This window comes from Ornithodoros turicata, chromosome 4 (assembly GCF_037126465.1).
Source record: "Ornithodoros turicata isolate Travis chromosome 4, ASM3712646v1, whole genome shotgun sequence".
In the NCBI taxonomy this organism is placed as follows: Eukaryota; Metazoa; Arthropoda; class Arachnida; order Ixodida; family Argasidae; genus Ornithodoros; species Ornithodoros turicata.
The window spans coordinates 66,297,608-66,325,414 of NC_088204.1; the positions used below are offsets into that span (position 1 = coordinate 66,297,608).

General features: G+C 46.5%; 1 protein-coding gene across 2 annotated transcripts; it reads right to left on the reverse strand.

Moving 5' to 3' along the window:
• Window positions 1–16: 16 nt before the first annotated feature.
• LOC135391731 (phenoloxidase-activating factor 2-like) lies at window positions 17–25,896 on the reverse strand. 2 transcript variants are annotated; one of them, XM_064622146.1, is made up of 7 exons: window positions 25,607–25,896; window positions 13,224–13,320; window positions 5,832–6,061; window positions 5,618–5,715; window positions 4,267–4,550; window positions 1,885–2,036; window positions 17–699 (listed from the first exon to the last, which is right to left on the reverse strand). In XM_064622146.1, the coding sequence occupies exons 1-7, from the start codon at window positions 25,634–25,636 to the stop codon at window positions 538–540; spliced, it is 1,053 nt and encodes a 350-aa protein (XP_064478216.1). In that variant the 5' UTR covers window positions 25,637–25,896; the 3' UTR covers window positions 17–537. The 2 variants fall into 2 exon arrangements, with proteins under 2 accessions (XP_064478216.1, XP_064478215.1); XM_064622145.1 differs by having other exon boundaries at window positions 4,267–4,553.
• Window positions 25,897–27,807: the final 1,911 nt, after the last annotated feature.

Genomic DNA, 27,807 nt, shown 5'->3' on the forward strand with positions numbered 1-27,807 from the left:
AAAAGGAAACTCCGTGTATTTTTCTTTTTCATTTTCATTTTACATGCATGTACATTCCGCGTAAATCATTCGTGTCAGAGGAAGATTATCCACGTGTACCCTATATACAGGGATTCGCTCATTGATTCTGGACGGCGGTGCAGAGAGATGGCCCTGAATTTTATCACATACAGGTTTCACATCCTTTTCTGGAACCCTGTGCAATACACCCATTTAGGGAATCCCTCCATCAAACTTCATCTTCTACATATTTTTTTTTTAATTCTTCTGTGTACTTCGTGTCCCGTGCACTGCAGTAAGTCTACCCTTCCGCCTTTGCGACGCGAGTGCACAGAAACGTTTCTACATCTGTTTCCTGTCATATGCCGGTTCTGTCTTGGATAGTTGACTCCAAAACAATCGAGGCGATGACATTGCTCATATACTCAACGACACACAACGACACACAGATGGGGCCCTGACGCTTGGGCCCTCCAACAGATGAACCAGCTCGCAAGCGTTCTGCAGAGCGCAATATTGCAGGACGTTGTGTCGACATCACGAGTTGAGAATGACTTGATGAATCCAGTCCCTGTAATCTTCCACTCGACTGTAGACTCCCGGCATGTCTCGCCTGCCACATCCGACGCCGAAAGAGACCACGCCCACCTGGTACCAGATGGTGTTACGTTCGCAAACGAGAGGACCACCTCCGTCACCCTGAAAGGTAATTAACCGATTGGTCGGCGTGTACAGACCATAATACATACTTCCGTAACAGCTGGAAAGACTCCGGTTTTCATGACATTTTAAAGGGGCACTTTATAGTGAAAACATTTCTCCTCACAGAATGAAAGACGTTGTTACCTTGATATCAACACAAAAGGAACCAGATCCATCGGTTGCGTTGTTCGTCATCTATGATCGATAGAAAAAAACGCCTTTCCTCCCTCTCCCTATCCTCCTCAAGAAGGCCGACAATGTGGAGAGGCCTGGATTGGTCTCTTCAAACGATATCCTGCCATGATTGGACAAAATCGTTTGCGGAGACCAATGAGAGTGCGTGCATTGTCGGCCTTGTTGAAAAGAAGAGGGAGAGGGAAATCTTACGTTGCAGGATCTCTCGCTCATAAATCACGAACAACGCAACGGATGATCCCCGTTCCTTTTATGTTGGTGTCAATGTCATGAAATATCTTTTTTTATATATCTATTTTTATAATATCTATTTTTCCCTTTAGTGCCCCTTTAAAAGAAATTCCAGAAAAAAATTCCACTTTATGCACATGATTGGTTGTCTATGACGTGTGACCGTGACAAGATGGTGACTTTACCACAAGCAATCACTTGAGGGTACAATGATGGCGGGTATCTGTACTGTTGGGGACACGGTTGTCTAAAATCTCCAGCCCGTGGCGGAACGATCCCCTGTCGGCGATGTCGCGCCCGAAGGAACTATACCAATACCCTCCCCGAGGGCAGAACGCGCTGAACTGCTCTCCCTAGCAGACGACGCTCAGTATGCGACGGTGCTCCCTCCCGACAGGTGGCGCTGCGTGGCCTTACCTCGGAGACTGTAATGGTATAGTTCCTTCGTGCGCGACATCGCCGGTAGGGGACTGCCCGGCCACTGGCTGGAGATTTTAGACAACTGTGTCCCCAACAGTACATGGCGGCTTGCATGACGGGTGTCAATATAGGCATTCAATTGTATCTTGTAAACCACTTATTTGTAAACCATAAAAAACTTATTTGTATTTTGTTGCCAAGTCGGAAGGCTGCGCCACAGCAGCGCCACAGTTATTATCACAGTTATCCTCAAACTAATGTTCCATGAAACGTACTGGAAATATTCTAACTTCGTTGCACTGAAGTCTAGTGTCGTTGTTCAAGAAACACACTTACGTCACAGGCATCCCTTCCCGCTTCGCCCGCGCACAGGCTGCTGTCCGACAACTTGAACTGTGCTCCGAAGTGACGACGCAGAGCGAACTCACAGTCCTTGTTTTTCCAAAGTGGGACGCGGATTTCTTTCAGGACTGTGGCGTGACCTCCTCCTACGGAATGTTATAGCAAGGATCAGCGATCCAACTGTATCACCGAAAAATCCAAGAAACAACATTTGTGCGTTATTGTTGACATATGGCGTAACTGTCGCGATTCAGAAAATCTGGAATTAACTTTCCCCATTACCCGCATTGCCAAGCTTTGAGGACCACACTTATAGCTTGGCAAAATTACTTGGTCTATAGTCACATCCAGGTCCACCAACGCCCTGCCCTACTCTGAAGGTTTCGGATCCACCGTTGGCGCAGATCTTCATTTTTTGTTTATCCGAAGGCAATGCGTGCATCGTAAACTGCACGACACGAACAGTCTATGTACAGCACCGGGGCGTGCAAATCGCGTATGGAATACTTTCACGCTTTGATATCGACTTCGAAGTTGCTGCACCCTACGGCTGAGTATGACCTACCAGCTCTAAATTAACCTCTCGACATCGCATGTACCCGTGCGAGTCATAGAACTAGGAAACGCAGCACGAAACCTACGTCGCAGCAATAAGCGGAGACGCAAGTAGAAGGCGTTCAATGGCGGCCAGAGCTGTATAAAGACAGAGTTTGGCCATCTTTTGATATTGTGCCGATTCACGGGCGGAACCTGTTTTGACGTCAGAGTCGGTGTTGCACCGCCCAAAAAAGCCTGCATCCAAGCGAAATCCGCTTATCACCCAACAGGTAGGCACCATCTTGATGCAGTTCACCGTCTCGTCGACATATACTTTCGTCGCAATGTAATCTACCAGGTTCGCCGGCTTATGACCCACAGGCGCCTGTAAAATGGGGCTTTGTTACCAAACTGAAAGGATTCTAGGACGAAGGGGCCTCAAAGGACGCACGTGTGTTCCCCCTTGCATCGTGACCAACGCTTTGCATCAACACGGCGTCGGCGACCGGTTGGCGACTGGACAACAATAGAGCGCAGCGAGGGAGGTCGTTCAGTCGTGACGTAGCATGACGCGGTTCACGTTGGGCTCCTCCTAATGACCAAACTCTCTCTATAAACGGCTCTGATGGCGGGGCGCCCACGGCGCCACCTGGGGAGAGTACTCAAATAAAACGATGCGATACAGTGAAATCCAAGATGATAATTGTGATGCCAGTCGCTTGCAAAAAAAACAGCGCGATTGGCGTATCGTGTTTTCGAAACCGTTATCGTGGACGCCTTCCGATGTATACTAAAACACGCCTATTTCTTGTTCGAGAACACAATATTTGTCGTACTGTAGGGGGACACGGTTGTCTAAAATCAGCACTCCGTGGTTTCTCTCATCTCAAATCTCCAGGTGTTGCGAGACTCTTTCTTTCGAGCAATAAACACGTGCAGCACATGGTCCACCCTCAAATACGATATTGGCACAACACTTCCAAGCGCAACAGAGGTAATATGGGACGGTGAAGTACTGACAGGCGATTTTAGCTAACCGCGTACCCCAACAGTACAAAGCGAAGCAGTCTGTACTGATGGACGGGTTGGCACTGCTCCTTTAAAGGAGTACAGAGGGCCATCCAAAAAAAATTCAGATTGAGACATCCGATGAAAGTGTATGTGTCATTATACCGATTAGCGCAAAGGTTTTGATGTGTGCAATTTGTTTCCCAGAAAAAAACTCACATAAACATAGCTCCGCGCCCGCCACTCCAGCTATAACGAGAATGAGGAGGTATGATGGCACGTCACCGATGACGGCATAAGGAGACTCTTTCTGGTTCGCCGGTCAGTGGGGGTCAGCGCCTTGTCCCTTTGCCGCCGTAAACCTGTTTTGCCAGTTTTCCCGGAGAATTGGGGATAGAAGGAGCGGCCGAAGCATTACCGAGCAAGGAGAAATGCTTTATCAGAACCCCGAACAGCCAAGTAGCAGACGACAGCGGAGTAGCAGACAACATTTCTCTAGGCCAATCAGCGAGCGTTCTCCTTATAGCGTCAGCGCGAGGTTCCAGGCAGATCACAGGCTGGTACTGCTCTTCACCACCGTTGCGCACGGTCGCTTTTTGCGGCGTATTTTAAATTCAATTTCCGCGATAATTATGACTGTGTGGTGTAAATTACTTCGCATGGTGCATCTTACTGGCAAACTTAACAGTTTTATAGGAAGAAAACTGGGTGTTAAAAATGACTTCTGTGCTACTTTTAGGAACGCGAAAACACAACGCTGTGCTTTGTCACTATAATATTGATCACTATAATATAATTGATCACTATAATATTTCTTCTGTATGTACTAACCTTCCCTCTGTTTTCCCCATCCCGTGATGAAGCATCGTGCTGCCTTGTCTTCCAGCATGAGCTTAGTGAGTCCCCTCTCCGGCATGCAGACGGTGTTGATGTTGGGCCTCCGCTTGGCCGGTGTGGCCACTTGCACAAGGGCGATATCGTGCGTCAAAGAGGTGTTGTCGAACGCCGGATGCAGGACCACGTGGCTCACGTCGCGTTCCTCGTACGGAAAAGGCTCGGTTTGCGTTTGCACGTCATGTTCGCCGAGCCGGAGTTTCAGAGGACGGGGGTCCGAGCTGCTACGGTCACGAATGAAAGGATTGAAGTTAGTACATTTATATACTGTGCGTACCGTTATAATACTTTCGTGTCGCCCAGTGTCCCACCTGCAGGACAACAGCGTCCCCGAACCAGGTTTGCGAGTGACGAATGGATGCGGCGCATACGGACGTTGATAGTGGCATACTGAAGCCGCATTCGTCATGAAGTACCGTACCGTAAGCATGTGACTAGATGTTAGGGGTACCTCTAACATGTATTGCAAGAATGTAACCAAGGTTGGTGTCTTCCGTGTTAGTGCGGCTGAGTTAGTCCGCAGACATACCTTCCGACCATACTTTTTACAAAGATACTAGGTAGTTTTAGCAAACCGTTGGTAAGGTTATCGTGCCTTTCGAAATCAATCGTGGTCGTATGTGACTCAAGATTGATTGATACTGTTCGACGCAAGCCACGTTATCAACGGTTTGCTAAAACTCTCTATACTGCCGCCTTGGACACATCGGCTTGTATGTAAGTGTGTCCTTGTGAAAGCCAGGACGGGGGCTTACAATGTTCAGCGCAGGTACCACTGAGACACACACTGCGAGGAAAGCTGCATATTGCCACGAGCCGTGTCAATAGACCTCTACCCGAGAAACGTCATCATGACGTTGGTAGACAGACTGAAAACGAAACAAATCGGAAGGGAAGGGCTGAGTTCCCCGAATGGGCACTTGTTTGCTGCCTCCTATTGAAAGAAAAGTAGGACCGAAGGTCGCGTCCTTTTCATGGATCATCGTAATCCCCTCAAGACCGTGGCTTTAGGGCTCGACCTTGTTCGCCCCTAGCTTCGAGCGTAGTTCAACTCTACCAAATTGGTGGCGCTGTCGAACACTATGACGTCATTTGTTTACGAACAGGGAGGAGTCTTTTCTCGCGGCTTCAGGATGCCCATATGGGGGCCTAACGCAAGATGACACAATTGAGACAAAACACAAGTGTAGTGGCGAGGCGATGAAAACTAGGTCGAAGACTCAATAAAAACACACGGCGTCACAATGTAATATAGCGAGCGACGAAAAGAAGTAGAATGAGCACTTACTAGTCATCAACACAGTGAGCGGCGGTGAGCACCCAGTACTCGTCAACCAAGGCAGCACCGCAGACGTAGATGTCGTTCTGCTTCTCCAAGATGGCCACCTATTCACAGCAAAAGATATAGCCTTGAATGTACAGAAATAAGAGTGCCACACCCCTTTAATGTTCAGAAGCTTCCGCCGGAGTTGCCACCGGAGTCCCGTATGACTTGTACTCACATGCCAGGGCCACTCTCCGGCTTGAGAGACGCCGTCCCGACGATTTTCGACGCCTTTTCTACCACAGTTGTCTATCTTTGGTGCCTTGGGCAGGATTCCCACTGCTCTGGCTCTAGGATCGACAAAGCAGCACACCTTTGTGCTGTACTGACAGTAGGCGTATGGACTTCCCCCTGAACTCACACAGTCCCAGTACTCCATGCACTTGCAGGCGCGCACGCCAGTTGTACCTGGGGGGTTACAAACATGCCGGACCAGTTAACGAAGATACCCTCGTGGACGTCGAACTGACAGAACCAGAGGCAACGAATGGTAAAGCGCGACGTTTTGAAAGTTGTGGACAACAGGGTAAGGTGGGGCAAGATCAGGCACAAATGTGTAATTGAATACGAAATTTCTATTTTTCCTGTTTAAGAAAAACTAGCCATAGGCGCATTCTCAGGGGTCTAGGGCTCCTGACCTGTAAATGCAGAACGGACGTAGCTAAACACGGAACAAGAAATTAAAAAGTGCAGATCGTCTCACCTTGCCCCAACCCTCCGGGCAAGAAGAGACATCGCGTGGGGCAAGAAGAGACACGCCGTGGTAATGAACTATACAATTCATTTTGTGCAATCCAAGCAGACAAAGTAAAGCCCGTAGGCCCCTACTCAACTTCCTTGCGCCCACCGCCCACATGCTGTGCAATGAAACCATACAGAGCCCGGTGCTATTTTGCTCCACCGTCCTTCGCAAACAATGCAACGCCAATCTGATGTGGTGGTCCTCCGGTTTTGCGTGCGCTTCTGCTTTATTGGAAATGTCCTAGGAAACAGGAAAGTTTGCTGAAAAGTGCTAGGCAATATGCAAAAAAAAATATCTGAGGAACAAGCATAAAGCCACCTAATAGTTGACTTAGCCGTTTCTAAATTACATTAAATTTGAACAGCATTAGATTTAATATTACATTAAATGGCATTAAATGGTAGCGTCGTGCCCCGTGCACATCATCGGATGAATTAATTTTTCTGTTAGACACCGGAAAACCAAGAGTGCCCATATTTCGCAGATATGTAGACGAATGAATAAAGAAATAGAATGTTGGCTTACATTGGGAGAATAAGCCTGCCAAACGCTGCTGCAGAGACGGAAAAAAAAGACTACAGAAAATCGTGCTTTTTTTGTCGGGTCTTTACGTTTCATGCTGAAGTAACCGATTTTTTTTTTCTCTCTCTCTTCAGCACATACACCAATCCGGACAATTCTCACGTGCAATAAAGCGGACATGCTGAGCCACTTATGAGTAAAGTTTAGAGCGCATGGAGCAACGCGTCTCTGAGACAGGCGGCGTCGAGCAAAAAATGTCGCGTCTTGCACCGTGTCTCATCTCTCCCCTCCTTACCCCAGTGCCGTGTATGCCAAAGGGAGTCTGGCCATTAGGAGGAGCCTAAAAAAGAGGCTCGACCTGTCAATCAAATTGAGCGTTTTTCATTGGCTGCCGTTTCCTACGCGGGCCACCATGACACCAAAATTTTCCCGAAAATGGCGGCGTAGCTTCGAACGGCGAAGCGAGGATTTCATGGCAAATTTTTTTCACAAATTACTTCAATTTTATTCCGTAAGTGTACATTCTGTTGCAATTATCTTGCAAATCACCTTTAAATTACGCACCAGTGTTGATGTTTACCTGAAAATAATATGTTTCGTCGTCCTTGTTAGGCCTAGTAAAGACAGCGATCACAGGCAAATAGCAAGAAAAACGCTACGGGTGGCCAAAAATTTGCATTTTATGACATACTTTTATTCATATACACACCTTTGCCCGTTCTTGATTTAATCTTGTTATGTTTCATAGTTAAAATATGTATAATACCGGCAGTCTGTTCCAACAAGCGGTTCTTTCGGCCAATAAGTTCTGCTAGCAAGCACTTCTGCTATTCTGAGTCTTCCCGACATGCCCCTCTCCACCCAGATGGCGTCTTTAAAAGTGGATGCAAAATCCGTTATGTTTGTAGGCCGTCAGGGAATATCCTATTTAATCTAATCCAATCCAGTTTCCCAAACATGTCGGCACCCTGTAAATACAGGTAATATACTAGCTTGGATAGCTTGGGATTAATAGCGAACTGTATTTTGGATCGTGATTCGCCAGAGAGCTCAAACAGTGGGTGGAGCTCCAGGTATAGGCAGGTCCCATTAATGGCCAGACTCCCTTTGGCATACACGGCACACTGTCTTACCCTATCACACAACGCCACCTAGAGTAAACAAGGCTTGATTGCCTGACTAACGTGACGCTCTCATTACCATGACCGCCCATCACGACCATGTTTTTGGCGGTCATAGCCAATACCACCTAGATAGAGGAAGCCTGCTTACTTGTCGACGTGACGTAACAACTAAGAGTCAACCAATCCAAATCGTGTTTTCAACGGCGATAGCCAATTACGAACGTGCTTTCAGCGGTCATGGCCATGAAGACGAACCACCGTCGTCTGCGAGTAGTGATAGAACGTCCCCGCGTACTAAATGAGAAAACTTTCTCAAAACTGATTTTCTGGAAAGCGTGTTGCACTTTTCGTCTGCATATTCAGGTATGCAGGTTCCAAGTTAGCCGCAATCATTTGCGAGTTCTTGAATTCGCTGAACAGCGAATTGCGGTAGCAGACGAATTCTGACTTCATATGTCCACCGAAGGAGAGAGAGGAGGTAATAACCAGGCCTTCTGTATATAGGTGGCGTTGCCATAACTATGGAGATGAGCTGCCACCAGCCACATGGGCAGCCATGTGGTACCCAGAGAGTCTACGTATGAAATTGTCTGCGACGACTGGCTGAAGCAGACGACATCCCGACATGATATGTCCACGTGGCGAAGGAGTGAAAGGAGGCGTTAAGCGGGCAGACCTTCTCCCTTTCACTGTTTACAAACAGAAGGCACAAAACCGGAAGTTGTCTAGGGTTCCCAACGTCAGCGGCTGCATGTGGCGCCACGACCTGTCGCTCATTTGAGTTAAAGCCTTTCCCTATTTGTGAACAGTGAAAGAGTTCAACTGAAATGAGTGACACAGCATGGCGCCACATGTAGCCGCTCACGCTGGGAACCCAAGACAACTTCCGGTTTTGTGCCTTCTACGAACTGGCTTCTACTTCTGGCTACGAACCTCTTTCATATTTGCTTGTGCGCATGCGCGTGACGACCGTTGGCGGCGCCGAGATATGTGTTCCGTGCACTCAACAGATGACGGTTTACGATGTGCGGGTAAAGGATTCCCGCAGGACAGATCTCTCCAACAATAGGCGATTTCAGATATTGCCCTTGTGCTCCGCACGGAGGCTCTCCGTCGCCCAAGTCACGTGCATCGCGCAATGCGTCGTGGGAAATTGTTTACATTCGTGCTCGCTGCCTGTTGTTCGAGGTTGCGGGAGGTGAAGGAGAAAGAAAACCGAAACCGTTTGCGCTCTTTCTCTTCTCTCTGACTCATGAAAACTAAATCCCAAGATGCAGCGGGACGTTCGCAACACGGCGCTCTCTGGTGGGCCACCCATGCAATGCACCGCGGTAACTCTGTGGATACAGCCACCAGTTTCGCGGTTCAGTACAGTAGCAGGGGCGTAGCCAGAAATATTTTCCGGCGGGAGTGGGGACCTCAACGGGAAGGGACGATGCGGATATGGAACGAAATAATCTGTCCTCCCACATTTACGAGTGAAGATGGTGATCGCCAGCCAGTGGTGATCACACCTCTTGAGCGCTTCAGCGAACCAACCTGAGTCACCATGAACCAGAGCCGTAGCGATGGGGGGAGGGGGCGAGAGGGGCAGTCGCCCCGGGCGCCTTTGCCAGAGAGGACGCCGAAAATCAGGCCCTTGCAGGTTTGTTGGACAGTATAAAGCGGGAACGAAGAGAATTTTAATTTACCATCTCGGCAGTGTAAATAAGGGTTTTCTTTTCTCCGTTTACAAAGCTTCTGACGGCAGTGATGGAGGGGGGGCGCTTCACGTTTACCTTGCCCTGGGCGCAAATTCCCCTCGCGGTTGCTCTGCCATGAACTAATGGCGACATAAAAAACACGTTTGCCCACATTCTCGTTACGCCTCTGCTGTAGAGTACTCAGCAGCAGTAAGGTAGTTGGCTGGACAGTCGCAGCTTCGCTCTCTCCGCCGCTCCGAGCTCGGATTCGACAGGAACTCCAGTAAACGTACTGCCGTCACTTCCGCATCTTGCTTAGGTAGCGCATAGCTTGCCGATGTACGCAACAACTTCTCGCAAGAACAACTGAAGGCTAATGGATTTTCGCTGGTCGGTTCGAATGGGGGCCCCTCCGTGATGTGTTTTCTTGCTCTCTAGCGGTTTCGGCATTCCTTTGGTAGGAGTCCACCATCTGAAAGTTTGCTTCACCTAATACTTCGGTGTACTGCGGGCAAGCCCACTTCAACGAATGCTTATTGTTGCGGAATTGTACGTTTGTAAATTTTGCGGAACGTTTCGATTCATTTATTTGTGTTGCGGGAAAGCCAACTTCAACCTGGCATCATAGACATTGTTTAGTAATAAATTAGTTTAGATTAGTGTGGCTATGGCAGCTTGCCTCGCCCTCCCGACTGCATTATCGAAGCGGCTTTGGGGGCAAAGCAAGCTGCCATGGCCCCATTAATCTAACCTAACTTCACTAAACTAACCTAAGACATCATAGACTTTGCTTAGTGATCAGTTAGGTTAGATTAGTGCGGCTATGGCATCTTGCCTCGCCCTACCAACTGCATTATCGAAGCGGCTTTGGGGGCAAAGCAAGCTGCCATGGCCCTATTAATCTAACCTAACTTCACTAAACTAATCTAAGACATCATAGACTTTGCTTAGTGATCAGTTAGGTTAGATTAGTGCGGCTATGGCAGCTTGCCTCGCCCTCCCAACTGCATTATCGAAGCGGCTTTGGGGGCAAAACAAGCTGCCATGGCCCCATTAATCAAACCTAACTTCACTAAACTAACCTAAGACATCATAGACTTTGCTTAGTGATCAGTTAGGTTAGATTAGTGCGGCTATGGCAGCTTGCCTCGCCCTCCCAACTGCATTATCGAAGCGGCTTGGGGGGCAAAGCAAGCTGCCATGGCCCTATTAATCTAACCTAACTTCACTAAACTAACCTAAGACATCATAGACTTTGCTTAGTGATCAGTTAGGTTAGATTAGTGCTGCTATGGCAGCTTGCCTCGCCCTCTCAACTGCATTATCGAAGCGGCTTTGGGGGCAAAACAAGCTGCCATGGTCCCATTAATCTAACCTAACTTCACTAAACTATCCTAAGACATCATAGACTTTGCTTAGTGATCAGTTAGGTTAGATTAGTGCGGCTATGGCAGCTTGCCTCGCCCTCCCAATTGCATTATCGAAGCGGCTTTGAGGGCAAAGCAAGCTGCCATGGCCCTATTAATCTAACCTAACTTCACTAAACTAACCTAAGACATCATAGACTTTGCTTAGTGATCAGTTAGGTTAGATTAGTGCGGCTATGGCAGCTTGCCTCGCCCTCCCAATTGCATTATCGAAGCGGCTTTGAGGGCAAAGCAAGCTGCCATGGTCCCATTAATCTAACCTAACTTCACTAAACTATCCTAAGACATCATAGACTTTGCTTAGTGATCAGTTAGGTTATATTAGTGCGGCTATGGCAGCTTGCCTCGCCCTCCCAACTGCATTATCGAAGCGGCTTGGGGGGCAAAGCAAGCTGCCATGGCCCTATTAATCTAACTTAACGTCACTAAACTAACCTAAGACATCATAGACTTTGTTTAGTGATCAGTTACGTTAGATTATTGCGGCTATGGCAGCTTGCCTCGCCCTCCCAACTGCATTATCGAAGCGGCTTGGGGGGCAAAGCAAGCTGCCATGGCCATATTAATCTAACTTAACTTCACTAAACTAACCTAAGACATCATAGACTTTGCTTAGTGATCAGTTAGGTTAGATTAGTGCGGCTATGGCAGCTTGCCTCGCCCTCCCAACTGCATTATCGAAGCGGCTTTGGGGGCAAAACAAGCTGCCATGGCCCTATTAATCTAACCTAACTTCACTAAACTAACCTAAGACATCATAGACTTTGCTTAGTGATCAGTTAGGTTAGATTAGTGCGGCTATGGCAGCTTGCCTCGCCCTCCCAACTGCATTATCGAAGCGGCTTTGGGGGCAAAACAAGCTGCCATGGTCCCATTAATCTAACCTAACTTCACTAAACTATCCTAAGACATCATAGACTTTGCTTAGTGATCAGTTACGTTAGATTATTGCGGCTATGGCATCTTGCCTCGCCCTCCCAACTGCATTATCGAAGCGGCTTGGGGGGCAAAGCAAGCTGCCATGGCCCTATTAATCTAACCTAACTTCACTAAACTAACCTAAGACATCATAGACTTTTTTTAGTGATCAGTTAGGTTAGATTTATGCGGCGATGGAGCTTGTCTCGCCCTCCCAAACTGCATTACCGAAGCGGCGTTGGGGGCAAAGCAAGCTGCCATGGCCCTATTAATCTAACGTAACTTCACTAAACTAACCTAAGACATCATAGACTTTGTTTAGTGATCAGTTAGGTTAGATTATTGCGGCTATGGCATCTTGCCTCGCCCTCCCAACTGCATTATCGAAGCGGCTTGGGGGGCAAAGCAAGCTGCCATGGCCCTATTAATCTAACCTAACTTCACTAAACTAACCTAAGACATCATAGACTTTTTTTAGTGATCAGTTAGGTTAGATTTATGCGGCGATGGAGCTTGTCTCGCCCTCCCAAACTGCATTACCGAAGCGGCGTTGGGGGCAAAGCAAGCTGCCATGGCCCTATTAATCTAACGTAACGTCACTAAACTAACCTAAGACATCATAGACTTTGTTTAGTGATCAGTTACGTTAGATTATTGCGGCTATGGCAGCTTGCCTCGCCCTCCCAACTGCATTATCGAAGCGGCTTGGGGGGCAAAGCAAGCTGCCATGGCCATATTAATCTAACTTAACTTCACTAAACTAACCTAAGACATCATAGACTTTGTTTAGTGATCAGTTAGGTTAGATTATTGCGGCTATGGCAGCTTGCCTCGCCTTCCCAACTGCATTATCGAAGCGGCTTTGGCGGCAAAGCAAGCTGCCATGGCCCTATTAATATAACCTAACTTCACTAACCCAAGGCATCATCAACTTGATTAGTACCAAAAATTGAGGAAATCAGCAAAACCACGGTAAACAGCAAGGAAACGAAGAGTTCAGCAACGCTCAGCGTTCCTTGAAGTGGGCTTGCCCGCAATACACCGAAGTGTTAGGTGAAGCAACTTTCAACTGGTGACGCCTACCAAAGGAATGCGCCGCGGTTTCATCTGCTCACAGCAGATAGACCCATGAAATTCACCACCAGACTCTCTTACCTCCTGTGGCGCCGTCGGTCGCATTGGGTTGAGCCGCACAGGCAGCAATGATGCAACACAACGTGAACAGTTGCAGAAAGGTCCGTGCAGCGCACATCTGAAATGAACAAACACAAGAGATGTCAGTGCGACGCCAATTGTGAAGTCCTCATACAGGCCGCTCCTGAGATTTTCTTTACTAAGTCTATCAGCTTTTACCGTGTCTTTTCCACTTTCTCGATCACTTATTCCCTTATGGGTTTCAGTGCCACAACTTCCCTCATTCACCCGCCTCTGAGCAAGAATGCGTCGAACGTATACGTCGCCGAAGTGATGTCGATATCCGTCATTCTCTTACGGGCTCTATGCTTCGGGATAGGTTCATTTCCGCCCAGATATCTAAAGATGTCCGTGACGGACTTCGGCGATTTCAGGAAAAAAGATGCATAGGTAAAAAGATTCACTATAGTGGATCTTCTTTCCCTGTCGCATGGATCTTATTTCTTGTTTGGATGTTTTTACTATATTGTCACTACTGTCACTATATACCTTTGCTCGTCCTAACCACCCTGTTGACGCTGTCTGGTCTGCTGCAAAATACTTCTAAGTATACAGTAGTACGTATTAGGACTTAGGTAGGACACCCGTTCCCTGTTTTGCAAGTTGAATGTTGGCTATACAGGGTGCTTCAGTTAAATCCCCGGCCTAATTAATTCGCGAACGGGTGCACCAATCGAAGAACTTTCTTTTTTACAAGTATCTGTCCGATACCACCTACAGGCACCGTGTGAATGAGTGGGAGGCGCTCATTATTTAAATAAAAATTCAAATGAGTTGCGTGAAAAAAACGCGACCAGCCACGACAAAATTATGTAAACCGAAACCAATTAATTGCTGCAACAAATGACCAGCTTCGGTGGCAGATTTTTCTCTAAAAGGAATCCTCTGCAGTTCCCAAAACGAGTAGTAATCATTTTAATGCCGAGAGCGCCTTGCTTTAGAAGTTACGTTTTTTCACGAAACTCATTTGAATTTTTATTTAAATAATGAGCGCCCCCCAGTTATTCACACGGTACGCAGCTTGTAGGCGGTATCAGATAGATACTTGTAAAAAAAAAGTTATTCGATTGGTGCACCCGTTCGCGAATTATTTAGGCCGGGGATTTAACTGAAACACCCGGTGTAGTTGAAAATTGATTTAGAACTTATTCTTCTCTTTCTCTCTTTTTTTTAAGCTTTTTCTTCAATTTTGTGCTCAATAAAGAAGGCAAAGCAATGAGGCATAGCTTTAGGTCCCGAGGAGTTAAAGTTTACTGTTAGAATGCAGTCTGAAGGCTAGCCTTTGCCGCGAGTCGCTTCACCACACGTCCAATCCCGTCACACGGTCCTTTTCCGGGCGAGGTACAGCCCCCGAAATCCTTCTTGAAAGCACAAGTTTATGAAGGTATTTTTTATTATTTTTTTTATTATTATTATTATTATTATTGCGTTGCAGTACCATCGAAAAGATAATGCGCGCAGCACACTGTAAATTTCAGAACACCTTTTTTGGTGTGTTTGAGGTGTAATTAGGGTGTAACATTGCATATACTCCCCTATTACACCTTCTACGGAAAAAAGAGTCACCAGAAGTGGTGTTAATGGGGTGTTAGTGTTTCGAAACACCCTCTTTCCAACGTGTTATAACATTTTGGTGTAAATATGGTGTAAATGAACAACATATATACTAATGAGACTTTTATTTCGGGGATATCCACAGCGGGTGAAACATGTGTTCCAGTTTGACATTTTCTTAAGAAAAGGCAATGAATGGATATGTGGCGAATAACGAATTACCTTCTTGTGCTGTCAGTACCTAATATTTACGACATGACTTCATCATTAACTAATACCATAAAGTAAAAAATACTTGTCCTGCCCAATGTTTTTGTGGACATTATGTCAGATGTCAGCCCAACACAGTGTGGTAAGCAAATGCAGTGCATATTCAGCAAAAAAGAATTACGATAAAGGATTGGCAGAGCAAAACGTTGTGTATTCACAGAACAGAGGAAGAGAGCATTTGCATAACGAATACAAGGGTACATACTGCACTAACAAACACGAAACCATGAAGAAGTGTATGTTCAAGTGAACAAAATTTGTACTAATATCTGTATTTATTAATTTTATTTTTATTATATTTTATTTTATTTATTTATATGTATTCATCTGTATCATCCGTATCATTTATGTATCTGTATCAGTTTGGCTTACAGTGGTTGCTGGAATTAGATTGCTGGGATTCCAAAGCCCAGCCATGGCATCTTCAGACATTCCTGAGACCCGTTCGCGGACTTCATTTCGCCGTGTCTCATATACGACACATGGTGCACTCCATTTACACCCTTTCCAGAAGGGTGTACAGATTCCACTGGGTGTAGGATTACACCAAAAAGGGAGTCAGTTATGATACCGTTGAAATACACCAATTTGGGTGTAAGGAATACACCTTTTCTGAGGGGTGTAACTTTTCCAAAGGGTGTCGATATACACCAAAAAGGGAGTCAGTTATGATACCGCCGAATTACACCAAAAAGGGTGTTTTGAAATTTAGTGTGCATTCTGATATGAGTTACTTGTGATGACTCCGGATCCCCTTGGTCCAACAGTTTTCGGGGAAATATTGGGATAAACCCTGTTTCTGCTGATTTGAATCGAGCGGTAAATATCGAGTGTAATCGGGTATAAACCCAAAAATTAAGGCCATTATATTTCGCGCATTCTTTACGCCACGGTATCTATCCGGTGTCATCCCTTTAGTGAAACTTTCAAAGTTCGCAATTTTTGGAGTTCGTCAACGTTTGTTCGTTAAATTACCATTAAGTTATTACAAACTGACAGTATCATACGATGGTCTGGTTAAGCATTCTTTTCGGCTGTACATACGCACGCACACACTTCCTCCTTTGGATCTTCTTTTCCTATGGATGTTTCTTCCGTGAGGACCTTCTTTTTCGTTTGAACATTTTCTTCTTCTTTGGATCTTTTTCCTCGTTGGATGCTCTTTCCCGTTGGATCTTTCCTCCACAAGCAGACTTATGCGCGCGCACGTAAACAGTTCTTCTTGCTTGCATTTCCGAGTAAACCGCTGATCGTTTTCATTCGTAACGAGTCCATTATTATTATTGTTCGTGTCTCACATTGTGTTTTTCATGCGCCCCCTGCAGGCAATACAAAAAAAAAAAGTGCGGAAGGGACTTTCAGCGCTACTTTTAAAGTTATATCTCTCATTATGCCACTTCACGGCGTACCACGCGATGTCCGGTTCCTTTATACAGTACTCGCCGATGACCAATGTACAGGCCGCATATCATGCTCTGAAACCGTCGCATACAATGGACACCGTGGATGCTTTCCATCCATTTGTATAGTGGAAGCGGATGAAATAAAACCGTAACGGGTTTGATTCATGCATAGAATTATGCGCAGTTTTGTACCAAGGGGTCACCGATACGAGGCATATTGGAGGTCGGAAAGTGTGACAAAGGCGCTTTGGAACATGTCCAACTTCAGCATACTGCGCCAGTGCGTCTAGCCGTCCATGCACAAGGGTGCACTCTAAAAACAGAACTTCACCGCATAGCACGCTGTGCGCCAACCATTTATACGAATGATAATTGATAAGGTTATCGCTTGCAATTGGAAGACAGAGGGGGGAGTACGCCTTTTTGTGGCAATTATCATATATCCAAATTGCCACAAAAATGCGTACGCCCCCCTCTCTCTTCGAATCAGAAGCGGTAACCCTATCATTCCTGGCAATGGTTGGCGCAGAGCGTGCTATGCAATGAAGTTCAGTTTTTAGAGTGAGCCTATTTCTAGTGAAAGAGTATCCACAAATGCCATCGCAAGAAGGAAAAAAAAAAGTAAATCTGTGTCCTTTGAAACGTAAAGCATTGACGTCATACACGCAAATCAATACGGGAGTACGTTTTAAATTTGCGTTAAACACGTATGCACCGAATATTATATGGGGCTTATATTAATCCTGAGGTTGCAGGCTCGACCCTGGACGCCAGCGACGTGGTTGCCTGGTGGCTGTGCCGTGTTTCAGTTCGTTCGCACGAGCATCGTACGCTCTTTGCGTCAGGATTATATTGCGTCAGGATGATATTGCGTCAGGAAATTATACTAGATTATACCGATCGCGTTATAATCAGTTACTCCTACACTCTAAAAACAGAACGTCACCGCATAGCACGCTGTGTGCCAACTGTTGCCAAGAATGATAGAGCTGTCGCTTCTGATTCGAAGAGAGAGAGGGGCGTACGCCTTTTTGTGGCAATTTTCATATTGCCACAAAAAGGCACCGCGTGATACGCGGTGATACGCTATGCTACGCTATGCTGAGACATAAAAGCTGAGTATACAGGAACAACAAAGAATGCAACCGAAAAAAAAAAGTGGAACTCTGGACAACAACAACTTCATTTTGAGATGATGAATGAAGAGTTACATCGCCAGGGGCGATACTCCACCCCATTGATCTGCATTGCTGGCGGAACTCTGAAAATTTGGTGTAGCGTGTTCAAAACGTTACTAGAAGGCTCTATTATAATTTTTCCACAATTTTTGGCCAATTAATTAGCTTTTTATTTTGTCTCCCAGAATGTAAATGGAGCACTTGTTGGGTGAGGCAGGTACACGAGTCCATGTTGCATGTCACGTGTCTTACCTTACTGCGCTTTTGGAATTCAGTTTATGAGCTTTTTTTTCTCTCCCTCTCTCTCTTTTTTCTTTCAGTATATCAAGCTGTACCTATCAGTTTTCTCTATCACGCCGCGGGCGCGCTTCTTCGGGTACCACTTCACCTCACGAAAGGGAATTTTTACCCTATCCAACTAAAGTCGTTCCACACGAAGTCGTGTGCTCCGATAACACCAGAAGTGGTAGGACTGACAAGGAATGTACGCACCAAATCTGGTCATACCTGAAGAACGACGTTCCTTCCTCTCTCTCTCTCTGTCTCTTTTTTATTCCGTGTTAGCACCGCGAAGCAACTGTAGCTATGAGGGGCGTACAGACGCGGACAGATGGAGTGAGGTCAGCAGACAGGAGTGGGGGACCGGGGGGGGAAGGGTTAGTATGCGTCTTGGGCCGACTTCAATGGAACTGTGCCGACATTCGTCTGCAAATTCCGCCGGAAACCACAAGGACACCCTCAGACAGCACAGCCGGTGGTCAGATTGACTGCAATTTGCAGTAAAAATATGAGTTTCCGTGTCCAGATGGACAGTTCAGAAATTCTGGTTTCGTGTTCGGCAGATGTGATCCGTACGCGTATGACAACAAGATGACAAGATGACAACAAGATATGACAATACCACTCTGCCGTACGTCGCCGCCAAACTTAGACAAATACATAAAATAAGCATAAAAATAAAACATGAGAACGATAGAAAGAACGATAGAAAACTCAGCAGAGTTAAATCAAGAGCAGATGTTAAATCAACTGATTTAACATCTGCTCTGAAAGTATGACACGTTGTACTTGGAACGACGGGAAAATGGGCGAGTTGGTGAGGCATAATTCAGCAACAGCTTTCGTGTGTTCTTCGTGCACTTCTTTTTGTGTTGAACTGTATTCGGAGTTTACAGTATTTAAAGACATTCTTCGCCAAGTCGTTAACTCGAAGCGGGAAAGAAATCTCGAGGAAACGTCTTATTTGGATAGCGCTCACCGCAAGGACGCCCTGAAGTCTTCAAACTGGTATACAGTCAGAGATATGTTTGTTCTAGCGAACGACAGCTTCACGTGAAAGGGTCTTTTTCTCCGTCACGGGAAAGATTTGATCAGAAGGGAGGACCCGACTCGACGTAAACGTCGTGAGAGCCGAAGCTGAATGCAAGGTTGGCTCGAAGGACTGCCAGGAGTTTTACGCAAGGATGTGTTTGCGAAAGTATTACGAAAGTATACCGTCGCCTGTCAGAGGCAGCAGCGCTAAACAAAAACATGAGTTTTTAGGTATTTATAGGAAGCCTTGTAAGAACTACTTCGTGCTTGTCTACTTGTCCCGTGTCTCTTGGGTTCCGTTCTTTATTAATAATAAACTGTGCGTGGGATAGATACCGCTCTCAAAGTCGTTGGCTTCCATGAGCATAACCCCACCTAACGGCTAAGAAACAAAATTCGTTTGCTACGAAAAAAAGAAAGAGAAAGAAGAGACAACACTGTCACGTAAAAGCCTTAAAGCGAGTAAGTAATTACAAATAATAATTTACGTAGCGAGACAACTAAGAAGTAATTAGAGTAGATTTGAACAGGTGCATGGTAACGCAGTGTGCCACCAATCACATCCCATGCGCAAGACTCCGCCCGTTAACCCGGGTAGCAACCTTAAATTTGCAAAGCTAATTAGTGTAGCAACTAAATGATGAACGTGCTCCTCACAATGCGCATTATTTCGGGAGGTTCGTTTCGCATTAGACTAATTTTTCGACTTCACAGAGGAGCAAACAACAGCGGAGTGCTCCGACACCTCGGAGAATTTCAGAAGCATAATCGTCGCTCGTGGTTGCAGTTGCTTCCCTGTGCTAACGGCGAACTTGACAGAGGCAGAAAGAGAGAGAAAATTCTGCATTTGTGCGACTAGGAATTGTCTGCTGAAGAACGATGTCTCTTCTACAGGGCTTTTTTTCCCTCTCATTTACAGAGTTTTTATTTATAAAAGCTACGATGTCAGCATAAATGTCTTTCCCGCTGTTGAATTACACGACTAGGTGGACACCCTCTCGAAGAGAGTATGCAACTACAAGATGACTAAATAACTCATAAATTTACGGTATCTCGGGCAAAAGCGAGATAGCAGAATGACAGATGATCATCGTTGAAAATCAATCGTTCATCTCGTTAGAGTCTCGTTAAAAAAAGTCCTGAAACGCGCACGCGCATTGAACTACACTCTTAAAAATGATGGTGGTGGTGGTGGTGATAGGGCTTGCCGTCGTCGGCCTCACGTATGTGGGCAACGTCACGACTCACGCCCTGGGGAAATGTGCGTCCTGGGCCGACTTCTAAGGGAACTGTGCCGACATATGTCTGAAAGCGTCTGAGGAAAACCCAGGAAAAACCCCAGACAGCACAGCCGGCACCGGGATTCGAAACGAAAACCGTGCGCCTGAGACGCGCATTACCTTCGCTCTCCATCGCTTCAAAGCACGTGGCTTTCTGACGTGCAGTGAGAATGACCGCTGCACTCCCTGCGCTCCCGGTCGCCGAGGTTTCGGTTTCGGCTCACTTGCGTATCAAAATTCGGCAATGGGTACACTCTTAGGGTGCGTTCCAAAACCTACTCGAGTCAACTCGGGAGTAGCGCTCTACCCGAAGCGCCGTTCCAAAACCGGGTCGAGTAACTCGATGACGTCACTACCCGCGTTCCAAAACAAGGTAGAGTAAGGAGAGAGTTAACTCGATTCAACTCTCCTCCGAAGGCCGGTCAGTGAAGGTTCGCCCGAGTAATGACGTCATGCTTTTGTCGTCTGCTGTTTTCCGCGAAAGGGCGCCATCGAAACCAGCTGAACGTGTGGTTGTCAAAAAGCCTCGACCTCCACGACGGGTTATCAATACACAACTGGACACCGAAATGGCAACACTCTTCCTATGCGGATTGTGCGACATGGTTTTTGAGGACCAGGCGAACACCCAAACACATATGAGCCGGATACATTTCCTAGGACAAAATGAGTCTCGCTGGTGCGCTTTTCTATTTTGTCTCCATGTACGTTGCTTTTCCATTATCTATTTAGCATGTGTTCACTAACAGCTGCCCTGCAATGTTTCACTGCCTTGTAGTCACGTGGTCCTTGTAAAGGTGGAGCTCTATGTGAAACGTTCAAAACTATATTAGGAGCAAGGGCTATTACTGTCCAGCATTATTATTATTATTACTTTTGTGTGCGTGTGTTGGAAATGGGATTTTAAATGAAATTTTACTTTTCTTCCTTTACCTTCACAGTTGTAAGATGGTTTGTCGGTACGTTCGTGTGAACAGGTTTCAGATAAAATATGTACTACCATAGGCGCAGGCTAGCTGGTGGATAAATGCTTGGGTGGAACTTGGCTAAATTCTGAGCTGTGGAAGGAAGGGACAACACGACAGAACTCTGTCGCGAATTTCCCGTCTTTTCGCCCAAGCTCAGACTTCTTTCAAGATAAATGAAGCATGAGGCGTTTGCGCGCTCCGCGATACGTGTGCTATCAGAACCGCTTCATCGCGCTCTGATTACATCCCAAGCAGCACGATGTACTGAAAGTCGAGTGCAATGGGGGTGGACGGTACGTGTCTTATCAACTTTATTTAGTTTCACGAGTCTGTTCAAGGCCTTCCACCTACCCCTCCACCCCTATTGCACTTGACTTTCAGTACATTGTGCTGCCTGGGATGTTTTGTTTCAGCCGTTCAGCTCACATTCGACTCCGACGCCACGGACATTTCCGTGACCCAAACCACGTCCGCACCACTACCTCAGTTCCAGGATTCCAACCAGCAGCTTCCACCTTTTGTATTTTTCATCTTCTGTCGTCATGGTGTTACCATTTCTCTTTTTTTTTTTATTTCTTTTGACTACGAAATGCAACGGGATGTATCCACTATATGCATTTGGGGTAGCTAATGGTACGTGAAAACTCCCATCCCACAAAAAATTAACAAATAAATCACGACAATGTCAGTTGCTTTTCCCTTTCATTCTCCAATAGAGGGGCTTAAGAATAATTCTGCAGTGTCTTGGAAGAAATAGTACCAGACAAGGAATGTCTGAATGTAACTGCAACAAGTAACTATACATATACGAAGTGCTGAAAAAGCCAAATGCCCACTGGGCCGACAAGACAGAGTGCAACTATGTCTGATGGGGCATGGTGACTCCCGTAAACAGCTCACAATACATTCCCAGTCGTCGTTATCGTCGTCTCTGTAAAATAAATCTGACGCGCGCGAGATGAGAGCGGTGATGACACCGGCCTCCATCTTAACTCGGTCGGTGTCCCCCATGCGTTCCCAAAGCTACTCGACCGGGCGCGTACTCTGTGGTCACATGGTACAACTCGGTCATGTGACCTACTCGACTCGAGGGTTTGTTTTGGAACGCACCCTTAGAAATGAACTTCACCACATAGCACTCTCCTAGCCAACCATCACTCCGAATGACAACGTTCTCGCCTCTGATTTGTTGAAAACGGGAGGAGGAGCCTATTTTGTGCCGTGCATAATGGGAACAAAATAGGCTCCTCCTCCCGTTTTCAACAAATCAGAGGCGAGAACGTTGTCATTCGGAGTGATGGTTGGGTAGGAGCGTGCTATGTGGTGAAGTTCATTTCTAAGAGTGTACCCATTGCCGAATTTTGATACGCAAGTGAGCCGAAACCGAAACCTCGGCGACCGGGAGCGCAGGGAGTGCAGCGGTCATTCTCACTGCACGTCAGAAAGCCACGTGCTTTGAAGCGATGGAGAGCGAAGGTAATGCGCGTCTCAGGCGCACGGTTTTCGTTTCGGCTCATTCGTGTAGCGAAATTTCTGCGATGGATATATGTATATGTAGCGTCATCGTCTTCACGGCCAGTCCGGGAAAACCGCAAGTTGATTTTTCCAACTGCCACGGAGGCTTACATGCTGTGTGGAAAGTTTCAGCTCACAAAATGGCGCGGGTTTCGAGACACCGAATAAAAACTACTCCTCTAAAGACATCCGGTTTCGTTTTTCTCCCTCGCATACTCCTTGTCCCGCAAGGATCCTCTATGGACGTCAGCCGTCACGTGAGCATGACGTCTCCAAATGGACACAGTGCGGCGCAGGACTGCGCCGTTGCTGGGAATGCAGAGAGGTGCTTTCTTTTTTTTCTTTTTTTTTTCTATGAGTGTACTGAATTGTAGGCTGCGTCGTGATACCTGTGTTTACATTGACGCTAATCTGCATTTTACTCTGCATAACGTGCGATTGCTACTCAAAATCGCCATAATGGGCAAATGCTAGCACGCAACAACTAACTATCGCGCAAACAGGCATGCGCAAGTAAACAGGCGTGCAGCTTTGCTCTTATGCACGTCACGCGAGAGCTCGCTCCGGCCTTTACTCAGGACCTCAGGACCAACTGCGGCATAGAAAAAAAAATCGATTATAAATCGCGCGATACGATTTCTCCTGAAATATTTTGCACGGTGGTTGTGAGGGGTATTCGAAATCATAAGACGGTGTTTCCCAGACCCATGTTTTCGACCGGACTGTCACTTTAAATTTACGGCGCGCGCTATCAATAAATTTCGTTCTCTAACTGGCATCTGCCTCGCCAACACTGACAGAAGACAGATACATGTCTGTCTTCTGCCAGTCTTCCTATGTGCCGCTTCACTACGAAGTGTGTATACCAACCGGCCGGCCTTCTTCTCCATAGATCTCTTTCTTGACTCGTGGTGAGATGCGATCCTCAATCATTACTCCCGGAAGTTCAAAAGGGTTGCGCGAGCATTACCGAACAAGGACAACAAGTCGCTTTGAGCAGATGAATACAATGGGACTCCCCGGCCGTTTCGCCTTAATGATGCCACGCATTTAGAAGCAGGGAGTAACGGAGTGGGATTTTAGATAGCGGTGAAGTTTGAACGGCAAGCACACACCTTGCGCGTTGCCAATACGCGAGAAGCCTGCCTTCCCCGCATCGGACTTTGTGTTGGCGGGGCAGTTCTTCCCACGCAGGTCCAGGGAAAATTGACGGTCGGTAGCCTCGTCGAAGAACACGACGACTCGGTCGCTTTACGAGTGGGAAGAAAGGGGTCGGATTAGCCGTCGGCTGATTTCAGAGGAGAGGCATCCGCAAACCGAAAATGTATCCTCATAATGGCCGGCTTTTTTAATACTTTAGTGTCCCCATTGGCCAAATGTTCGCTTCGTACCCTGCATAGGCTCTTGATCACAGGGTGTCGGAGCGAACCGAAAACCGAAAAAAAAAAAACGCTATTTTGGTGCGAACCGGAACGAAATCGAAACCATATACGTTTTTTTTTTTTTTTTTCGCTCAGGAGGGAAACCGAAAAATTTATTTAACGGTTTTCGGTCCAAGAAAAAGCTTCGCCTGTTTGGACTACGAATGAGCGAATGAAACTGACGTCGTGTGTTCTGAAGTCATGTCACGGATACTTTACGAGGGCTACGGTTACGGTGGAATGTATGTCGGTATACTATGACCCCTTGGTAACGTTTTATCGTTCGCGCACATAGACTTACAGGTAAATGTGACCGGTTGTGACTCTCTACCAATGTGCCGTAGTGTTCGTTTTAATTTCATCCGCCCAAACCCTCCAGAACTAAACACGACCCAAGGGGGCTGCGTAACTGCTTCTCTATCGGTAATGTCGCGCAACGCGTTCCTTGTTTGAGAGCAGCGAAGTTGAATACATTTACGTATCCGCGAGGGCAAGCACGTACGAAGTGTATAGCTTCTTTTGTGGACAGGGCACGAAGAAAAGAAAACGGAGCCGTCGAGCGCGTTTGTAAGTGAAGGTGTTCCTCGGTTTGCGTCGTACTCGTGCGGTGGTGCTTGCTGGCTAGGAAGCAGCACCAGATATTCGGATGGGACGCGATCGCACCAATCCAGCAAGGAAGTACTTTAGGTACATCACGACAAACAAGTCCGTCTGTATCATGGGCTTCAAGAAAGGGGAACACCTATTTGAACAGACAGTCACCTACAGGAACCAGGAGCTACCAATTTCACAGCTGCCTATTAATATCAAATGCCATGTGTGCGGAATAAACGGGTTTACATTTTGCAACATTGCTTTTTTTTTTCTGGGAATGAATATGCCCACCAGAAGCGGAACCGGTTCAAAACCGGTATGAGCCGTTATTTTTTTGCTCCGGAGCAGTACCGGTACCGGACCGTTTATGATAGAACCGGAACGAAAAACGTTTCGGTTCGACACCCTGCTTGATCACTCCTTGGCGTTGAGGCTATATACTGTATCTTTGGCCCAACAAGATGTTCCAGGTAAATGATGGGCTAACACAACCGCACCATTTCCCTTTTGTCGATAAGAAAAATAAATAAATAAATGGAGAAAAGATATAAAAAAAATACTTCGAACAGACTACTAGAACTGCAGACCAGAAGTTTTTACGGACGAATTTCTGCCCCCTATCACTACTAATGCAGCATTGCTGTTGCAATAAATCCTTTTTTTATTTGAAAACGTTTATCACCTGGCCTGAGGACGCGCTCTGATCGAAAGATCAAATGGTCAGACCAATCCGCGAGTGCGGCACTGATAGCAAAACATTTCCCAGCTACGAATATTTTGACAGCTAATTCAGCACAAAAGGAGAGAAGCTACCCTAAATTAAAAATTCTATACGACATATAAATCTTACCATTTTCTCAGAAATCCTCACTCCGAACATGAACACACCAAGATGAACTGCAACCACAGCAAGACTCCGTCGATGAACAAAGGGGGCACAGGCTACATCCGCAAGGTTTTCGACTTTCGGCGCATTTGGTTAAAGAAACGACATTGAAAGGAGAGCGGTTTAATTAGAGAAAAATACACAGCGGCGATGAACCGCAACACCTCCAGAGATCCGCGATGCACGAGCGCGAGCAGCTTTGCAGCAGAGGCGGAGACGGCAAAACAACTTTCGATGGCAGACAAACAACTTTTCATCAGTGTGGCCAGCCCAGTTTTCGCTGTTCGCTCTCTCTCACGCCGCTCCCACCGACCTGTGGGAAAAAGAGAAAGTGTGCGGAGCAAATAATTAAACGAGCGGGTGCAAAACAGACAGGACTGTACGAGGAAACTTGTGTGGCCCTACTTACAAAAAAGGGTCAAGTGCACTTTATTAGACAAGCAGATAGCACGCACGCCTACGGTAAGCTGTCGTCTGCTGCAACAGCTACTAGAAAAAAACGGGCGTAGGAGGGACTTCTGTGCCGGATGAAACTTGCTTTCTGGGTTATGGAAACGACGAGAAAGCGCTTTACGATGTACCTACGAATACCTGCTGTAAGATTTTACAAACTCCTCGTGTGCACAGTATGAACCACGAATCACTGGTTGCGTCTGGCACGTATGTTCCCCTGCACTTGACCAAACTACGAGCCATTTTAAAATTACGCAACAAATTTCAGTGTTTGTAACCAAGAAATACAAAAGCGCAGTTCTCACATCGCATCTCACGCTACGTTGGGATTGGAAGCGCGATTACGTATACACGTACGAGATATTTCCCGCGCGAACAATCGTCGTCCACCAATGTGCGACAACAGACAAGCGGTTCTTCGTTTGAAGTGACCAAGCCTTCTCCCCTGAAAGCGCAAACTGAATGAACTTACGAATCGCGAACAAGCTAACGAAGTAGTTACAAAGGCTGCAAATGTGGTACTACTCACGCAATCAAATCGTGGCAAGCTTTCGAACAAACTCTTGCTCGTCGCTCTTTTTTTGGTTTCTCTCTCTCATGAGAGAGAAATACAAAAAATGTTTTCCTTTATTTATTCTTACAAGAATGGCGCCAGTGACGATGTATTGCATCTCAAATAAAGTATCTCTTGGACATTATTTCCTTATACGTTTACGTTACTGTGCTTCTTTTATTTTGCATCAAATCCAACCTCACTAAATGGCTCAACGTTCCAAGTTACGAATTTTCGAAACAATCTGCAAGACTTCATAGTTTCGGATTCTCCAAGGGTAGTTGACGTCATCGCAAGCTCTGATGTCTGCCTAGCCTAGTAGCAACAGCACGCGCAAACCTTCCTATCTTTACTCGCAGCCCCACGTTGGAAGACTGCCCTGCAGTTGCAGCCAGAAGGCGGAAATCCATCACCGAGGCGCAATGTTGCAAGATGCGCGTCACATAGTGCGCTATAAATACGTCAGATTTAGACTAATACGCCTTATTCATAAGTGCTGCCATCTCGTGGCGGCGGCTGGCGGCGGCGCCATGTTTGAGTATTCGGGCGGTCGCGCTATATGCGATTTCCTGTAACGGGACCAGCTGGAAAGTCGAGAAACTTGCGATTCAAGCTTTTTAGCATGGCAGGCGAGCAGGAAGAATGCACAGCCGAGCTCACGAAGCTAACGTTATACGAACGTTTCTTTTGGACAACTTCGTTATTGTCTTCTACAACGCGCAAACAGCATCGGATAAGCACGCTCGGCGTAGCTGCAACTTCATGACTGAATCTCACGTCGAACTGCGGAATTTTGGGGACTCTGTCGCTTTTGCACATTTGAATACTCAACTACTTGCCCGAACTTTACAGCAGTGTTCTGATGCGGTGTGTTACGCAGTTACGTAGCGGGTCCCTATATGCGCGTTTGTGCAGCATAGAGTGGCGATGGATGATCTTACTACAGGACTCTCTACTTAGCTGCTGGTCCTGTTCAGTAACGGAATAAAAAAGCATTTGAGCACCTGTGACTAGACACATTTTTGTGTACCTTCAGTAAAATATCGGATGTACTTTCATACTCGCACATGTAGTTGTTTGGTACCAGTAACCCAACAAAAGGCGAACGGATGCATACCTTTTTTAGATGGAAGTCATGTGGAGCTGACCGTTCACACAA